At 37.4% G+C, this 20,012-nt stretch overlaps 1 protein-coding gene and 1 long non-coding RNA gene across 2 annotated transcripts; one reads left to right on the forward strand and one right to left on the reverse strand.

The window, feature by feature from the left end:
* Window positions 1-357: 357 nt before the first annotated feature.
* On the reverse strand, window positions 358-16,186 carry LOC144643646 (uncharacterized). Its single transcript, XR_013568945.1, has 3 exons — window positions 16,060-16,186; window positions 1,577-1,682; window positions 358-472 (listed from the first exon to the last, which is right to left on the reverse strand). It is a non-coding gene; the product is annotated as an uncharacterized LOC144643646 (long non-coding RNA).
* LOC144643644 (vesicular glutamate transporter 2-like) lies at window positions 2,215-19,774 on the forward strand. The gene is made up of 10 exons (XM_078502962.1): window positions 2,215-2,672; window positions 8,836-8,869; window positions 9,815-10,014; window positions 10,520-10,607; window positions 11,854-11,949; window positions 12,402-12,523; window positions 13,142-13,294; window positions 13,747-13,876; window positions 17,864-18,102; window positions 18,793-19,774. The coding sequence occupies exons 1-10, from the start codon at window positions 2,313-2,315 to the stop codon at window positions 18,958-18,960; spliced, it is 1,590 nt and encodes a 529-aa protein (XP_078359088.1). The 5' UTR covers window positions 2,215-2,312; the 3' UTR covers window positions 18,961-19,774.
* Window positions 19,775-20,012: the final 238 nt, after the last annotated feature.

A 20,012-nucleotide genomic window follows, 5' to 3' on the forward strand; every position in this document is an offset into this window, starting at 1 on the left:
ACTATAGCCAGGTGTCCGTGTAATGTAGGTGTCCGTTTTATTGAGGTGTCCGTGAAGAGAGAGTTTACTGTTCATCGAACCTAAATACACGACCACTATAAACAACATTTAATACTTTTTTTACATTTTACATTAGCGTATAATTTAGCGTATTATTAATTAGCATTTGATGTGTTCAGGTTGATCAATTTTTATCCAATCTTTGTTCTTTCCCTTCACAATGTCAAATACCTTTATTCTCTGTCTTCCCTCCAAATGAAATCTGAAGTTCCTTGGAAGCTTCTGAGAATGTTTCGGGGAATTCCCCAGGCAACCACTCCTTGCCTCGTTCCAAAACACAAACTTTCTGTCCTGCTCTGGCACAGCGACTGGCAGCAATGGAACCCCCGTACCCAGATCCCACGATCACTACATCATAGTGAGGCTTGATTTCGGATGGCGGAGAGGATAAGCGAGGAAACTGTGGCGGTTGCTGTTAAGAAAATTGTTGGTCAGTAGGTCATGATAAAATGCAGGCCTAAGGTTATTTTTGTTAATTGAGAAAAAAAACAGTAAGGATTTAAAAGCAGTTATAATCAGTTGTCTGTTATCCGGCTAATGAAGGAGAAAAATTTGTTATCTTTACGATCAAATAAGCAGAATAATTTTAATAAGTGGTTCAGTACAGGAAATAAATTATGCATTGTTATTCTTTCTTTTCATTGAAATATTTGTTTTTCTTTAAATCACAGTAACACAAGCTCAGGCTAATTTAGGTTCAAATCTTCTGAGCACTTGAAAAAAATAAGATTGACCATTTTTCTAAAACTTTAACGCCTTTAACAAAAAAAAAGGTATTCGCCCAAGTGTACCGAGGATAAAAAAAAGTTTCATTCCGCAGTCACAACTCTTTACTGTAATTTTAACTGGCACCGATTGATTTTATGCAGCTAAGTTGTCAGAAATGGCTTTGCATTTGAATAAAACACCATGAAAACTACAATAATTTTATGCTCAGAAATAAACATGTGGCGTGACTGTTGTCTGGCTATCTCGGTTTTGTATGAAATTAATTTTTCTCCAAAGATCTGTAAACCGAGACTTGAAATCGAAGTTCATTGTCTCCCAACATTTTTAAAAAGCCTTTTCTATATAAAAAAGTTAAATGTGACCGAATTTGTACAAGTATAAAATTTATATATCGCCACTTTCGTGACTGCCTTGGGCAATTGATTGACGTTCATAACTAAATCAAACGATGTTTTGAAAAAAACCGGGTCTACTTACACACTGCACTGAATTCGGTTTTAACAAATCACAACAGATAAAAGCCCTTACTGCGTGCAAAAAGGATTTTAAAAACGCCGAAATAAATAGATAATCTCGGAAAATCCTTGTTTAATATTATTATCATATTAACAACATAAAAACTCATTTTATTTAGTTTGCAACATTTTTTAACCGGACCAAAAGGATGGGCCTTGAATCAGATCTCAGGCAATTGGAATAGGTATCGAGTAGTGTGATAGATAAAATTTGAAGTAGAAGTCAACATGATCGATGGTAGTTAATTGGTTTAGAAGCAATGCAGTCTTACCTCTGCAAAGGGATTTTTGGAATGTGAAGACGCCGAGGTTCCCATCTCAAGGAACTACTACACTCCTACAAATGTCCACTTTTTCTACACTTGCGGCTTCTGACGACTAAAAAACCAAAAAGTTATATTGTTGTGTACAAACACCCTTTCAAATCTAACACTGCAAAAGATGAATTGATTAACACATTGTTCATTTACTTGACAGATTACCTATAGGAACAACTTAAAGATCGATAAAGTAAATACTATTAAGTAATTATTTTGGGGTTTTACAATGAGCTTATGTTCTTATATTTTTAGGAGTCTTCAATCATATTTTGTTTGTGCCAATTAACAGGTTTCCCGAATTACTAAGTTGTGTCTTACAATTTTTATCAATTAAACTTGAAGCTCATACCCATTTCGATCCTTTGCCGTTGTTACGATTAAACGTTTTGGGTTAACGGTTTTCTTCTAATTTAAAAACTTTCCGTCTTAACTACTGACGTTCAATTCAAGCGGTTTGCAAGTACGGTAACCATATTTAAAAAATAAAATTTGTTTATAAAGAATAAGTTGCTTGGCAACAACCATCAAATCCTACAGGTTGTAGTCATGAAACACCAGCAGGAAGCTGATAAATAAGCCACCTTCAACTACCCATCATGGCCGCCCCAACACGATAAAACAGATCAACCGAGTAAAATTTGAACATCGCAAGAGCAAAAAAATAATGTGATAGAAGGACTTTCCGCTGATGGCTAAGTCCCCGGGAAACTTGGAGTCGGGACTTACCCGATTTTTAAACACCCTCTACGCGTGTTTTCGTTTTATGTCAAGATTTCTTGTGTGTTGCCAGTTCTGCGAATGTCCGACACATCAAAGAAAGTGTAAAAAGAAGGTTAATGGAGAACAAGGCAATGACTCACAAACGAAGAACTGTGAAAGGAGTGGTATCTCAAGTGCAGTATTTAGCTTTCCAAAGCGTTATATTTTGGTGATAATGACTTTTCTTGGTTTTATGAACATGTATGCGTTGCGTGTTAATTTGAATGTCGCTATAGGCGCAATGGTTAATAATCACACTGTTCACCAGAAAGGATACACTATCACGCGGGTAAGTATTTACGGAATTGAAGTTTTATTTTATTTTATTTAATTGCTCTAGAACTACGTTATGAACTCGCAATGAGGTGTATTTTACCTTAAATTTGACTCTTTATTTTTAGTTAATGAAAGATTTATGTGCTGCATTGGCAATTGTTTTCGGTTGTAAAACAGGTCTTCAATCAAAAGTAAATAGTCGCTTTATGTGTTTCTGTGTAACTATGATTGACAACATACAATGCCCCGATATAAATCTAAATCTGATATCGTTTTATGACCTCTTATGTTTCACGTCAGCACCTGATGATCCCAAGAACATTGAACAACTCATCGAACAATTTTCGTTGATTTTTAATGACTATTTATTTAATGATCGTTTTGACAGTAGATATAAAGTGGGGATTCACCAACGGGAGGGCCGGGGAGGAATGACGTCACAATAGCCGGGAGGAATGACGTCACAATAACCCCCGCATCACAATAGCCGGGAGGAATGACGTAACAATAACCCCCCGGGTTGACATCCTCAAAAAATGATGACATCATCTAAAAATACTATACACCCCCACAATCACCGGTTTAGGTGGTGGAATCTCCTCATAGTTCTAAAAATAGATCGGATGATGTAATTAGATATTTTTAGAACATAACATCATGCAATGTTCCCTCTCCCCCCTGCATTCTGGTTTATTGTCAAAATATAGATATAAATATTTTGAAAATTATATTTTAGTAAATAATATTTTGATATACGTTAAAGAATCTACATTCAGAAGTCTTTTCAGAGGTAAAATTATCGGTAATTTAAGATTTACGGAGCAGCCGACCGAAAAGTCATGGGAGCAATTATTTCTCGTTTCCATTCTAACTCGGGCAATAGTTCGAATATAATGTATGCAGGTTGGCGCAATGTTTTGCTGTGAAAGACCATTGTCACATTTTCATAGTCCCGGCATATTTGGATCATCTTGGTAAGTTTTTGCTTCTAGTCCAAACTAGAATTAAATAACTTCGTGAACCTCAATCAACTAACGCCAAGATTTATCGCACGCGAATTCGCATCAACTTGAACTAGTATAGTTTACGAAATCAACATTTCACTGGCACTTTTTTGTTTAACGAAATTACCTTTGTAAAGTTCAGTGATGTCATAGTTTAATTTTCTACTTCATGGCGGTAGCGGTTTTCAGCATTTCAAAGTACAGGCATAAGTACCGATTCATTTCGGTCAAAGTTTTTAGCTTTGTAATTATGCAAGTTGTCTTGTCGCATACATTTAGTACTGCTAACATACCGGTAATTGTTTTTAAAACAATGGTAAAGACTCGATGTGCTCTAGTGAACAAAGCATGACCAATCGAAAAGTTAAAACAATAGAGTGAACGCGCTTCAGTGACCTCGGATATAAACAACGATTTCGAACCGCTTATGATAGAAAAATATCGGTAATGAGTTTAAAAAAAAAAATCATACACTAAACACACAGATTGTAAGTAAGATAAACTTTTATTTCGATCGTTCAACATGGCATTACAATGATTTAATTTAATAATCCTCTTCTTGTCCTTTGGAAGATTTGTAAGGTGAGTTTTTATGTATTCGCCGGGAGCGTCTTGAAGGCCTTTTCGGTTCATCATCCCAGTAATTTACGAATCGGATTTGAGGTCGTTTCCGCTTTTTAGGCGGAGATAATGATTCCACCGTGGGAGGAGGGGTCAAGATCGATGGAGGAGGGGAGGGAGGTAAGGGAGTGGAAGTTGCCATGGAAGTAATTACTTGTTGGTTTGGTGTTTGAACAGGAGCTGCTGGTATTGTTACCGGTGATTCTTGAAGGGGGGTTGGCACTGTTGGTAAGTTGCCTGCGGTAGCTATTTGTTTCTGCTCTTCGGTTGCTTCTGGTATAGAATTGAGCTGGTGTTTGTATGTCAAAAACCTGTTTTGCAGCTGTATGTATTGCCTTGCTTTTTCGTCTTCTGCAAGGTCTCCACGAGAGAGAAAGCCATCCATATTGTTCTGCAAGCGTTGCATTTCCGAAATTACCGGGGGAATCATCAAGTTTTGCTGCTTAAGATATTGCACTAGTTCCTTAGAAACGTTGCCTTCTACTTGGTCTTTTTCGAATCGTTCTTCACCAGGTAATACGTTCGTTCGCAATCTGCAACTGTCCTGAGTGGTTGGTTTAAGATCAACAAACAGATAACCAAATGGTCTCTGTACCGCGTCTTCGTACTGTTTCATAAACCAAGCAGTTTGTCCAGGATACATTTGTTTTGCTAGTGTCAAAATCTGCAGTTTGTCGCGGGGGTTTTTGAAAAGTACCAAGTAATGGCTGTTTAAGCTGATGCTTCGATTGCCTTTGCCTTGATGGAAGAGGTTTTGCACAATGTAAATGACACTCAAGTTGCGATGATGCGATCCTTTAGTAAACAGGTTCACGACTCGGTTATCACTTCCGGCTTCGATCATTTGGTCGTCGATGACAATCAAGTTTCGTTTATTAACATCAAAGTAAAAATCTTGTTCTAAGGTCTCAGGGAACCCTACCCTCGTCTCACACTCGCTAGCCTTCAAGAGCCACCTAGGGGGTGGTGTGTTGTGAGCCTGTTGCAACAAAGATTAACCCAGAGCGTCTTGCCCACCTGTCATCCCGCCACCAACAGGTGGTGCCCCAAGAACCGCGACACTTTCTTGAGAAATCGACACAATGGAAAAACCGGAAGTACTATGTTTACTGCTCATGTGTTTTGCATGCTATCTTTCCTTGAAAAATCCTTTGACAAATAGGACAGGACCAACTCATGTCAACTCTCTCACAACTCAACGAGAACTGAATTTCTTGCATTTTCACAATTATATAGACCTCGCCCATTACATTTCTATTTTTAACTTCACCACCACCACCAAAATTCTATTGTTTAAGTCCACCACCACCACCACCACCACAATTCTATTTTTATCTCCACCACCACCACCACCACCACCACAATTTATTTTTAACTCCACCACCACCAAACTTCTATTGTTTAAGTCCACCACCACCACCACCACCACCACCACAATTCTATTTTATCTCCACCACCCCCCCCTTTTCTCCCCCCCCACCCACCACCACTTTACTCCACCACCACCACCAACACCACCACAATTTATGTTTAACTCCACCACCACCAAAATTATTTTCTCCACCACCACCACCACCACATTTTATTTTTAACTCCACCACCACCCCCCCCCACCAAGTTTTAAAACCTACACTTTAGTATCTACTTCCTTCTCATCAACGCCAGTTTCTTCTTAAGACAGCCACCCAACAGATCACGAAGTTCGTTTCAAGGAAAAACCAAGAGAAGATAAACGTAAGTGATACCCTAAAAGGATGCTCTAGTCAACCTCGTTGAACCAAATGTTCCCTTCAAGACAAAACGTCTTGTACAAGAGGGTGGATTATCAAGAATTATTACCCCTTTATAAGTAGTTTGGGACTTCTTATGTTATAAGAGCATAGCTGCATCTTAAAATTGATCATTTATATCTTGCTTTTAACGAGTGCTGGTCAATATGAAGAGAAAGATAGACTGGGAGATGAAGAGGAGGAAAGCGGACAAGAAGATAGCACAACTCTGATGACGACGAGAGCGATGACGAGGAACCTCGGATAAAAGATTTTTAAATAATCTTTCCCAAGCTGTGTCTAGAAAGTATGCTTCTGAACTGCTGCATAGCATGGCCACCTCCAAAGATATCTTGTTTTGGACACCACGCGGACAAATACTCCGAAATCAACGCATAATACCAGTAACAAACATTCAGAACTGGTCGAGTATGTGCTACTTCCACGTAACGATGATGTAGCTAAACCCCGCGCACTCAATACCTTTTCAGAGGGACTGGCGGAGCTGGGAGTTAATAAGCGTTTGATAAAGAATAAGAAAGTTCTAAGCGATATATTACAAAAAGAACAAGCCTATCGTGATAAAGAGGAAGAGGCTGACGACGGTAACTCGACTGACAGTAACGAAGAGGAGGGAACAGCTTCTGAGGAGGGTAGTGGAGGAGGAACCTCAGGGAGCGAGAGCGATAGTGATAAAGAAGCCGAGAATAGCGATTTCGAATTATCAGACAAAAGCTAGTTCTTCATTGAACACTGCGAGGGTTCCAATGTATATGATACTGCGATCATGAAATGCCCGAAGTGCTTTTGGAAGATAACTGTAAAATGTGTCCTATATGTGAGCACGAAATCCCTCTTGACCGAAAGCAGGAAAGGATATTTCGTCGATGTTAGATTGCGGAGCTATAACACACAAGAAGTAAGTCATCAAAATCCACATTTTATCCCCCAAGAATGAGGAGGAAAGACGATTAATTAAATCATTTAATGCCATTTGAACGATCGAAATAAAATTTATCTTACTTACAATCTTGTTTTAGTTATATTTTTTTTAAACTCATTACCGATATTTTTCTATCATAAGCGCGATGTTTTTATATCCGAGGTCATGAAGCGCGCACTTATTTTTTTTTTCGATTGTATGCTTTGTTCACTAGAGCACACGAGTCTTTACCATTGTTTTAAAAACAATTACCGGTATGTTAGCAGTACTAAATTATGCGACAAGACAACTTGCATAATTACAAAGCTAAAAACTTTGACCGAAATGAATCGGTACTTATGCCTGTACTTTGAAATGCTGAAAACCGCTACCGCCATGAAGTAGAAAATTAAACTATGACATCACTGAACTTTACAAAGGTAATTTCGTTAAACAAAAAAGTGCCAGTGAAATTTGATTTCTAAACTAATTACTAGTTAAGTTGATCGAAGCGTCGATAAATCTTGGCGTTAGTTGATTGAGGTTCACGAAGTTATTTAATTTAGTTTGGACTAGAAGCAAAAACTTACCAGAGATGATCCAAATATGCCGGGACTATGAAAATGTGACAATGGTCTTTCACAGCAAAACATTGCGCCAACCTGCATACATTATATTCGAACTATTGCCCGAGTTAGAATGGAAACGAGAAATAATTGCTCCCATGACTTTTCGGTCGGCTGCTCCGTAAATCTTAAATTACCGATAATTTTACCTCTGAAAAGACTTCTGAATGTAGATTCTTTAACGTATATCAAAATATTATTTACTAAAATCATAATTTTTGCAAAATATTTATATCTACTAATTTTTGACAATAAACCAGAATGCAGGGGGAGAGGGAACATTGCATGATGTTATGTTCTAAAAATATCTAATTACATCATCCGATCTATTTTTAGAACTATGAGGAGATTCCACCACCTAAACCGGTGATTGTGGGGGTGTATAGTATTTTTAGATGATGTCATCATTTTTTGAGGATGTCAACCCAGGGGGTTATTGTTACGTCATTCCTCCCGGCTATTGTGATGCGGGGGTTATTGTGACGTCATTCCTCCCGGCTATTGTGACGTCATTCCTCCCCGGCCCTCCCGTTGGTGAATCCCCACTTTATATCTACTTTTGACATGCTTTCACCGACTCCAAAGGTCCAGCTGCGACACTCTATGACACAGAGATTTTTGTAAACTGCTTGCTACCGGCTGTTTGTAAATGAAAACAGCGATTTTGTTCGGTTAAAAAGATTTTAAGAGATAGTGCCATGTTTCCTTTGAACAAAAAAACATTACATCCGGAATCGTAAAACCATACGTTTACCGGTTTACCAATGAGGAACTCCACTGATCAAGCAAAAATTATTCACAATTAAGATTAGTCGAGCTCATGATCAGAATCTGCAGAATGAATGTAATTTAAGCACGTTTAGGGGGATATGAACAATTCACTGCGAAATTGCGCGGAAGTTTGCCTGAAGCGTTTTGCAAGGCTTGGCATTGATCTTAGCAACCTACGTACAGTCTATATCGCAGGATATCTGTTGTGTACGGATGACGGTTAACAATGAATTTTTGACTTTTTTAATATATGAGCATCGCATACGCTTGAAGATGTAAATTTGGGGCATTTGTCAACTAAATTTTTTGCCATTTGTCAGTACTTTGTCTGTCAGCCCATCTAAAAATTTGGCCAGCTTTCCAGGTGAACCGTAATTATGTAATTATTGTAAAGGTATTATATCATTACACTCCTATACTATATGACTGATAACTTAGTAACAATTTTATATTATTTTTTAAGGAAGCAGAATTTGATTGGGATTCAAAACTGCAAGGTAATTATAGCATGATAATAAAAGCTTATTTTAAGCTAAAGTAACACATAATCACTTTTCATAGCCTCACTGCCACTGTGAAAGATATAGAGCAAGCAAACGGACGTGATGTAAAACTTTGTATTAAATGTGAAAGTACATCTTGGCTGTAAGCTAGTTTCCACGTATTCCACAAAAAAAAAATTTTAAAAATGCAAGATGACACCGAAACGTCGTTTGGTTTTTTCACTAATCTTTATAGTTAAAAATACACAATCTGTCGAAATAAATTGTAAATTAATTTCTATTTATAAAATTCTCTATTTAAAACTATTAACATAATAACAAAATAACAGCAAAGAAACGCCAGGTTTTTTTAAAAAAGGGGGGCTTTAAAACGCCATTTTTAGTTGTGTCTACATTTGGCAATGCGAGAATATACTCTTCCTTTAAACTATGTTCAGAGTTGTGAAATGGGATTAACCGCAGGCACATCGCTCTCGAAACAACTAGGCGGATAGTTCTCGCCGATTTCTTTGTAAACTTTCACAGTTTTTTAGGCTCACCAAGTAATTTAAATTGAATATCTCCAGTGGGCTACGTTAGTGAAAAATTATCCCTCAAAAAAAGGTAAAAATTTCTGGGTTTTTTCCTAGTGGAGCTTTTCCAGTTTGGACGATGACGCGACTAGGAGTATTTCTGCTCCACCCTGGATGGGATGCTAGTCCATCGCATCGTTACCCCCAGCATTAAATTCGCTAGTACCCATTTATACACCTGGGTGGAGATAGGCATTGTGAAAGTAAAGTGTCTTGCCCCAAAACGCAATGCAGTATCTCAGCCAGGGCTCAAAACCCGGTCGATCTGGAGTACAGCGCACTAACCATACAGGCTACCGCGCCGCCCTCAAATAAATGTAAGTTTTACTGCAAATCCTTTATATTTGAGTGTCTGTTTGATTGACAGGTATTGTTTTGGGCTCGTTCTACTATGGATACGCCTTTTTGCAGCTCCCTGGTGGTTGCCTCGCACTCAAGCTCGGTGGCACGAGAATATTTGGATACGCCATCTTTTTAGCCTCTATGTTGACGCTTCTGACTCCAGTAGCGACACGGTATAGTGTGTACGGCATGATCGCCGTGAGAGCAGGGGAAGGACTCATGCTGGTGAGATATGAGATGGTTTATTTGCTTATTATATTGCTTTCGGCTTACAAAGAAAGGGACGCCCTTGGGTGAGTTTCTTGTATTTGCTGCGTTTGACTTCGATCTTAATTTATTAGAGCGTACGTCAAAGCAATTTTATAGCTTTATTCGTTTGGCATAAGCTCAATAAAGGTTTGTCCTTTGTCTCGATAAAGGGGCTGGTGACCTGCGTTTATATTTGTCTTTATGTAAGAGGAGTACCGACCACTGAAAACGGTAACTTTCTTAATGTCCGACGAACTCCTCTGAGCTGAAATATCCTATATTAAACAGGACATACTGTGAAAGACCATAAATCTTCTCTAAACAATTGTTTTCTTGATATCTCTTCATTCAGTTACCTGCAGTAGCCGGAACTCAAATAAAAACATATGGAAAACAAACAAATGTTTCCTATATTCAGTTTGTAATTAATACTACTCCACAAATTACTTTACGTGCTAAGGAGATCATCTTCATGTTACAGGGCGCAGTGTTTCCTTGCAATCACGCTATATGGAGTAAATGGGCCCCTCCTCTGGAGCGAACGACTCTTGTTACCATGGCGATTTCAGGCAAGTGTATAGTTGTGATCAGTACCATTGCTCAATATGCACAATTTTAAAATTGCCAACTGTTCTTTAATGAAAAAGGGCATTGTGACTTCGATTCCTATTCTGATAGAGCAAGCAAAGGTAAATTAAACGCTCTTTCATTAATAAACCTTGAAGGATAATTGCTATTCACATAGGCGTACGAGGCGGGGGGGGAGGGGGGCGCAGCCCCCCAGTGCAAATTGGGCATTGGACGGGCAATAAGCCTAGAGAAAAAATAGAAAATAAGCCGAAAGTTTAGTCAACATACGTTCAAAACGAATTACATCAGCAGGAAAAGCACTGGAATATATACCGAACTTTGTGTTCAATCCAAATTTCTCTTCATCTCTTCTCTCTCGCATGGCTATAATCATGTTCAATTTTTCTCGCAAATTCTGCGTGAGCCCTCAGTTTGATTCAAATGCAATCAGCTTTTCCATAGCTTGAGTGTTTGCGCACGGTGCGGATTTAGTGCAAGACCTTAAAACAAAGCTGTTTTAAATGTATGAAGCTAATGCTTTCGACCAGATGTTTTAACATCTTTTTAACTTTCAACGAAATGTTTTAAAACCCATCCATCCCTAAATGTTTTACACACTTTTCTATTACTTTCAAATGGGGGGGATCAATGTAAATTGGCTCCCCAAAATTAATTTAATTTTTGCTGAACTAAAATGAATAAATAAAATACTTCCGAAAAAGGATTCAATGTATTGACACCTTCGGACGACGTCACTAAATTAATTGAAGAACTTAAAGCAAGCAGGCGAAGTTTGTATATAACTATTTTAATGCATGTTTTATTTTATTTCAGTATAAGCCACTTTTTCGGCTTTCAACCCATGCCATTTTTTCGGGCAAAAAGGTCTCCGCCCCCCAGGACCGAAGGTGCCCGTACGCCTATGGCTATTTACACTATAATCAAAACCGTTGTCTAATCCCAAATACTGAAACGAGTCTTGCCCCCTTACCCCCCCCCCCCCCCCCCCCTTTCGTAAAAAAAAAAAACAACAACACCCTACATTGAAAGCAATCACCTTGCACATCATCTTTCTTTTCCCTCATTTAACTTTTGCTAAGCTGTGCATAAGCATTAAACGTGCGGGCGAGAATTGAATAACGAAACACAGACATATTGGATTGGTTGAATGTTTGAATGCTTTGTTTTATATACTTAAGAATAAGTAATTTATAAATTTATTTTCGATTTTTTTCCCCACATAAGGCTGTCACGTGGGCACTATCATAACTATGCCATTATCAGGACTTTTAACAAAATATGGATTTGATGGGGGCTGGGCCTCAGTGTTTTACTGCTTTGGTGAGTGAAATTTCTTACAGTAACTTGAGAGACTTCGAGTACAACAATCAATCAATTAGTCAGTCAGTCAATCAATCAATAAGTCAATCAATCAATTTCTAAAAATTACAAACTGTAAAGGTTTCGCGTGGACATTAGGATTCACTGCAATTTTTTCAGCCATCGCATCATTCACCAATGAAGCATATGTGCCTGTTATATTTAGACTTACTGAGGTACAAGCCTATGAATTCTTGTAGAACTGACTGACTGACTGAACAACGAACGAACGAATGAACGAACGAACGAACGAATGAATGAATGAATGAATTAATTAATTTATTAATGAGGAAATTGTTGAATGATCATGACTTGAACATTGCAGTGTTTTAAATGAAAAATATTTAACAAATATCAAATGTTTAAGTTGTCATTATTTTGAACGCATTGTTTGTTGTTGATTTGCTTTGTAGGTGCTGCTGGTATACTGTGGTTCGTTGCCTGGCAACTGATTGTTCATGAATCACCTTTCGATCATCCCACCATATCAGAAGATGAGAAAAATTACATCGAAAGAAGCTTTGAAAAAGGAAATGTAAGAGAATCGCAGCTGGTTTTGAAAAGATTCCTTAGCTTATAAAACGATAAAGACAATCTTAGGTTGAATGATCCGTGGCTTAAAAAGCAAGCGATATAACTCGTTTCACATTTTTAAAAGGTTGCGCATGGATGGCAGAATTCCATTTTCTTGGTCATAGACTTATCAAAGACGTTCGCTTTTTGTTTACGGTTTGGCAGAATACATCACATCCTATAGCCATGACATTTAAAGGGCAGTTCATGGTATTTTACGTAATTCTTTTCTTTTTCGCTTTCTATTAAACTTCTGTTGTCAAAATCTCGGCCACCTAACAAACAAGGATGATTTTTGAGCATTAATTTAAACGACATCTTTTTTACAAGCTGTGTTTAGCATAAAAAAAGTCGAGCTAGCGCTTATCAAGTTCACCCTTATGCAGTCCATTTTAATTTTCTCCAATTTTGTCCATCAATGTGAATGTCGCTTACGCGCTTCTTGGCTTTCAGTGTCGGCTTGTGAGTTCTTCTACAGCATTAAGCATGTTGTGATATTTCAGTTGATTCAATGGCCAGCTGTTCAGTACTGAAATTTCCTTAACTTTCGTGACCCTTTAACTTTCTGTTGTCGTTTTAGGAAGATGCACCAATACCATGGAGGTCAATTCTGACGTCAGTACCCGTGTGGGGAATCATGTTTGGTAACCTGGCCTCGGACTGGGGTCTGTACACTATTCTAATCTGTCTCCCAATGTTCCTCCTTGATATTTTGCACTTCGATATACAAACGGTAGGTATAGTGCTTTTATTATTCTAAGAGGCATATTAATGCAAAAGTTTCTTTTATCCTTCAAGTGTGAAATTAACACGGAAATAGTTTACTGGACAGTCATACATTCAGTACAGTACAGCAATTCGTCAGGAAAAATCTCATTGTATGTTGTATGACAACAATTTTCTCCTTTCTGATCAATTCTATTTTCTTATGAGCTTCGAGTAGAACTCACAGCGTTATAATGACAAAAATAAGAAACTATACAGTTATTTATCAGTTCAGATCATTTGTCTCTGCCGTGTTGTACAACAACTTCAACTGGCGTTAGCTTGGAGAGGGAGGAATTCGTCTGGCCTTTTTGTCTAAACCTTTTTAATCAATAACACCTTAAAAAATGGAAAGTTAGGCCTGAAGTTTGTTTCTGCAGCAGGTAACTTGCAAATAATAAATTTATTGTTAACTCACAGATGGGATTCCTTGCGGCCACGCCTTTCTTGGTGAAATCTCTCTCAGGCCCCTTTGGTGGCATCACGGCCGATCTTTTACGAAGAAGGGGACTAAGTACCAAATCAGTTAGAAGATTATACTTCGCTGTTGGTAAATGTTAACTACTTTTTGTCATTGCTGCTTCACCATATTTATTCTTATATTTTTTAAAAAAAAATACAAATACATTCACTTTAAAAACAATATTGTTGTACAAAAGGGTAACGAAGTGGGTCTCTCTTGGTTGGTAGAATTTTTCCCGTACTTTGGTACTGACTAAAAAAATCGGTTCGTTTTCCTAGTACTGTAGTTAAGTTAAGCTCAGTGATTAAGAAGGTACATTATAAAATATCGGATTCGATTTCTTTCTCATCCTCATCCGACGTCGATGAGGTAAATATCATCAGCGGCGTCCCTCTTGACAATCGGAACTCACGAAGTCAGCCAAGTGCTTCGTATTGAAAGTAGGCAGCTTTTTTTGACATGTTCCAATAGAAATATTCTTCATCGCAAGCTGATTCCCCCAAGCTAGGCCCAGCAATGGCCTTCTCCCTGAAAGGTTACAGCTTTTATAAAACAGCGTGAAATTGGGAAACGATTGAAAAGAGATTTTGTCGTTTTGAATTTTTTTTTTTGTGGGTGGATTTGGTTTTTTTACCTTTTTTTTTTTTTTTTTTTTTTTTTATTTATTTTTTTTTTTTTTTTTTATATATAATAAAAAAAAAAAAATTTTTTTTTAAAAACCCCCCCCCCCCCCCCCCCCAAAAAAAAACAAATAAAAAGAAAGAGGAAGTCGCTTCTTAAACATCCGCTGGAGTTTTATTTTTTTATACTGAACAACTTCACCTTCATTTTAAATGTAGCGAGGTAAATAATTTACGCCGGACTAAATCGAAAACGTAGTGCAAATAAAGTTCTCCACCTTTTTTCATGATCAAGTGAAACGTTCCTTGTTCAGGACGCCGGGTGTTGCTATAAACAGTAAATAACTTTAGTTCAGTAAAGCAAATCTAACCAGAGGTCTAGCTGATTATGAGCGTGCTTGCTTGTAAGTGAAGGTCTTATCATCTGTCATGTCACCATGGACACAAAGAAAAATAGATTCGAAACCACTTAATCTCGCTTAGCAATTCAAATTTGCCCGTTTTATTAGAACATTGCATGTTTTTGTTACTCATCCACAATTTAAGTATTTTAGACTGAGACCTTTGGAAATGCCAGCTAAGGAGAATGCAAGAGGAACATACATGCTTTTCAAGGAGAAAAACGTTCAATAAGTTATATAAACTTCCCTTTAAATTATAAGTTCTAATTACCATGTAAAGTTCAAGACTAAAATAAACAACATAATTTACTCTTCAATACTTTAAGATATCCTTGCTAGTCTCGCTTCTTTTTGCTCCTTGATTAATTGCGCACGAGTTTGACTTTTGTTTATGAGCAAAAATAATCGTTTCTCGTAACCGTTGGCTGCATGTGAAGGTAAGTGAAACACTAAGCTAATTATCAACGTCGAATCAAATTTAGAAAGCTGACGTTCCGAGCATCAGCTCCTCGTTGGAGCAAGTTTACCGCGAAGAAGGGCTAGTTATCTTTTTTGGTATTGGTAACGTATGACGCTTGACTCGTAAACGGTCGCGAAGCTCGCTTAAAATGGTTATTTGTCATTTCAGAGATTTTTAACTTGTTACCAAAAAGGAAAGTTTTCTTATCGTAAAGCCCACTTTATTTCCAGTGAGAACTTGACTGAACGCCGAGTTTTCTTAAAGAGGACATCGTTAAGCCCGTTTTAGCTGGTTTTCAAGAGTCGAAATCGCACTCGTTGCCCAATTGCAAGGGTCACCGTTAAGTTTGGCTTCAAACTCTGGCATGCTCTCATTAACCCTCGCCAACTCTTATGGTTACTCTTATTTTATTTAAGCCTGCTCAAATTTTTTGTAAGTTTCAACGAGATTTTTCACTCGTTTATCTCGTCCCGTTTGGCTATACGCACGATTCATAGTCGACGAGAGTTCAATACTGGCATGCTCTGTTTTTGTTAATGGCTAAATTAAAAAATATCGTCAACTTTAATTTCTGGGGCTCTCATTCTTCGTGGCCCGGAAAACACTAAAATCATTAACAATCTAGAGGATTAAAGAACCACCAAAATTCAACATTTCCTTAAAAATCGTTTTTTGCCCTGAATAGACTCTTACGAAGTTAGGGTTTCTGCAAGAGACCAATCGTGGCGTTTAAAATTCTACAAAAAAGCCTTACATAACAAGTATTCAGTGTTGACTGACAATACTTACCCAGATGACGTGTATAAGCATAGAACGGCTGTTTTTCTAAGGAGCTTTTCACGCCCTTTCACTAAAATGAACGTATATTTTTTTGATAGTTTTTATGATGCCATATCGCTTATATTCAAGCGAAAGGTAATCAAGCGAGATCTGCTGATGAAATTACTATCTCGAGGTTATGACTTCTTTACGTCCCTTTAAAAGTTTGCTTTCAAATTAAGGAGTCAAAACAGCTGTGGTAACAGACTCGACGGCTTGTGTTTTCACAGCTTTTGCGCGAGTTTTCTTAAGTAAACTTCTTTTAAACAATCTTTTAGATACGAAAAAGTCATGAGAAAGTAAAAATTAGAATCAATTGTTGATACTCGCTGTTTTGATTCAAAGAAAAATAAATTGTAGAGAGATTGTTAATGAAGGTCAAAAACAACTATGGAAACGCTGTTTTGAGATCATGGGCAGTCATTGGATTTAATTAAAGCCGTTCTTTTCTAACGATTACATGAAATTAAAGCAAAACAATTTTTAAGAGACCGTTCATTTTACTCATCTTAATTATTAAAGGTGGATTGTAACGGTTTAAACATTCACGTCTTTGACACTCTTTCGCAGCTTCACCAATATTAATTATTGTTCAGAAAATTATCAAATTGTTTCGTTTGCCGATAGGACAAAAATATATTAAAAACAAAAGCTTTTACCAACTTATTTTAAAGTTATTAACGCAATTCAAACAGTAATAAATAGGGTATTTAACCTCTTTTTACGTTGCCATAACAACAAAGTTTGATATCATTTGCATCGGATCCTGTTTATTGAAAATCGCTTTTAATAACTCGTCCTTCTGCCGCGATATCCAGCGTGCAATAAGAATGCTAAACTCGGGAAGATCTAAACTATTGTGAGCCACCCTAAGGTTGATATATAGGTTGTGGTGGTTAATTTAAAAACATCGCGCTTACAATTTTTTTGGCTAAGGATACCAATCACCCGTTACAAAGTGCTTATTTAGCGCTTAACCGCAAAGTAAAGAGTAATGTAAATGTTTTAATGTAAAGGTAATATGGAGAGGGTCAAATCCTTAAATTTTTCGACATTAAAAATCCATAATAAGGTGCAAAACAACTACGAGGATCATTTTGTTTTACAATGTATCTGCAGTATTTCATTCATATTTTTATATCTTAATTAGTTATCATTTCATTGTTTCACGGAAGCACTGTATCTAGGAGTTCTAACATCATGATATTATCAAAGACCCACTTGCCGGAAACCCAAATTATACCCATGTTGTGGCCCCACTGAATAAAATTAGTTATACATGTCACTATCGAACAAAAAACCCGTAAAAATAGCAGGATAAAAATCCGTCAAATATAGAATGCTATTTGTAGAACAGCCGGGACCGCCGGATTTTCCTTTGACTAGACATCACTAATGTTCTAATATTAATTGATTAACATTTGTAGCAAACTTGTACGAAAGATGCACAGAGCACCTAACCCACCAGTCCCTCACGTGTTTGTCGTCAAGACAACCGACCACCTTATTAGTCTCCCGTTGTATCAATTCTGTCGCTGTTTTTATACAAGACATAGTCAATCAAATCATGTTGACTGTTCATCTCGCAATTTTTTAATTTTTGTTAAATAATTTAATGGATTTCTTTATATAAAGGCAACGTTTTTTCCCAAGATTTACTAACATGTAACTCCAATATGGCAGACATCGTTTGAAAAATATCTGGCGAGGTCACTTGACAGCAAACTGTTGTCTCAAATGTGATTCTAAAGTTATATTCTATTCCCTTCACCAGGGGCCATGGGAGCTGGAACGTTTATCCTCGCTGCAGGTTACGCCAAGACTGCTACAGTGGCGGTGACGTGCATGTGTATCGGTGTAGCGGCCTCTGGACTGATGCACTCTGGGTACAATGTCAATATGTTGGATATTGCTCCACGGTACGCATGCGTGATTATGGGACTAACTAACACTGTGGGAACAATAACTGGATTTCTTAGTCCCATGATGGTTGGATATATCACGGTTAATAAGGTAGGTATGGAACAACTGCGCACGCGATCAACGTAAGTGACGAGCACAGTCAACTTGTTTAGCTCGATATGCTACAAATATAATGTTCGTAATGTCATTCACAACGACGCTACAGAAATTCGTAGTATTAATCGAGTTGGAAGTCGATGTTGTTAGAAACGAATTGATTTTTTCCGCGTTGATATTATTGTCTCAAGCACAAAAAGCAGGCGGCCGGGCCGTACTAAAGAATACGGTGCGTAAAATTCACCGATTACGGCACTCGCACTCGTCTGGGAGTCATAAAACATCTGTACATACCTCCATTGTACTTGTACTTGATTCTGATTTGTTTTTCTTTAATTCTTTTTATTCTTCTCTTAGTAAAGAAAGCAGGAAGAAATTTGCAAATTTGTGAAAGTTAATAACTGCAACCCTACGTGATACTCTTTAAGCTTGTAGTTCAATAATTAGAAAATGAAATTGATTAATTAAAGGAGGTAAAAAAAGATTAACGGAGAAGTTATTGCAGTTGAAATCACAATAATCTTGATTAATTATAACTCACTGTACCCTTCATGTTTTATTTTCCAGGACATTCGCCTTTAATAGTTATGACCTTTCCTTCTACCCTGTATTTTTTGTTTAATTTTGGCATTATAGTGTTTAGTCTGGGTGATACAGTGACAACAGGTGTTTTCTCCTCTTTAGAAAGCTGAAGAGTGGCGCACAGTGTTTTGGGTAACATTTGTTATCTATGTGGTTGGAATGTTGCTCTTTTGCTTGCTGATGTCCGCTGACCAGCAGCCGTGGGCAAACGGCGGCACAGAAAGAAAGAGTGACGAGAGAGAAGAAGTACTCATGGAGGAACAAAGTTGACCATTAGGCTGACTGCAAACATTTCTTTACTTTATATAAATAATTTTAATAATAACATTACATGAAACAATAGTACTTTGCTAGTATTACAACCCATGATGACAAGTGGGCTATACTCAACCACACCTTTATGATATACTTGAAGATTTCAACAAATAAAAGTCTTTAAAATTTAACATGACGAGAGAGAAGACGAGACGATCGTGCCATAAATGGCGGCACCCTTGGTCTGGGCCAGAACATGTTTTGGTATAAAGTTATGGGAAGTTCAAAATGTAATGTTCACGGGGACCGAGACCACAACTCAAGGTCTGCTCAGGAGAGGAGTCAGTTGGCGAGATTCGACAGTGTTTAGTTTACTCACAAAAATAAGCCGATTTGTACAATATATATACGCTGCTCTTTCAGGCAGTTACGAAACTTTAAGTAGTACTTCATCGCGTTTGCACTAACTGGCGTTGAATCAGGTATTGATCCAAAATATCAGTTGCTAAAACTTAGAGAAGTCACTGCGGTTATTCAGGTTATTTTCCAGAAAAGCAACAGGTCTTGAAATGTTACGGGCTTTACAAAACCTTCACGTAATGATTCATCTAGTGTTTGTACTGAACGTTCAATCGAGTACCAGCTCGAAAAATCAGTTACGAGAACAAATAAAATCACTGCGGTTTTTGACTCAAAGCAAAAATAAGTGTACAAAATTATATGTTTCGTTCAAGTTCTGAAAATAAGTCAGTGTTACTAATCAATGTTGCAATATTAGACATTGAAATGATTTTCTCTTGTTTTAAGCCGTTTATTCCATGTTGTACTTTGTAATATTGAGAATTGTAATTAAAATAAAATATCCATCTCTTGAGTTTTCTTGGGATCATTATGTTACTGAATTGTTTATGAATATAAGCAGGATTTTGCTGATGGCTTGTTATAATATCACTTATCTAGCCGGTTCGCGATATTGTGGGCAATTTTAGAGTATTGCTTGTAATATTTTACAGCCTGTTACTACAACAAATGCTATTATCAAGACAAAAAAAAATAAAATGCCACTA

This window comes from Oculina patagonica, chromosome 2, assembly GCF_052425735.1.
Source record: "Oculina patagonica isolate OP01 chromosome 2, crgOcupat, whole genome shotgun sequence".
NCBI classification, from domain to species: domain Eukaryota; kingdom Metazoa; phylum Cnidaria; class Anthozoa; order Scleractinia; family Oculinidae; genus Oculina; species Oculina patagonica.

Coding starts and splice junctions, on each gene's coding strand:
- LOC144643644 (XM_078502962.1), top strand. CDS start 2,313: ATGGCTAAGTCCCCGGGAAACTTGGAGTCGGGACTTACCCGATTTTTA. Junction 8,870..9,814: donor TTGGGATTCAAAACTGCAAG/GTAATTATAGCA, acceptor TTTGATTGACAG/GTATTGTTTTGGGCTCGTTC. Junction 13,877..17,863: donor AAGATTATACTTCGCTGTTG/GTAAATGTTAAC, acceptor TCCCTTCACCAG/GGGCCATGGGAGCTGGAACG.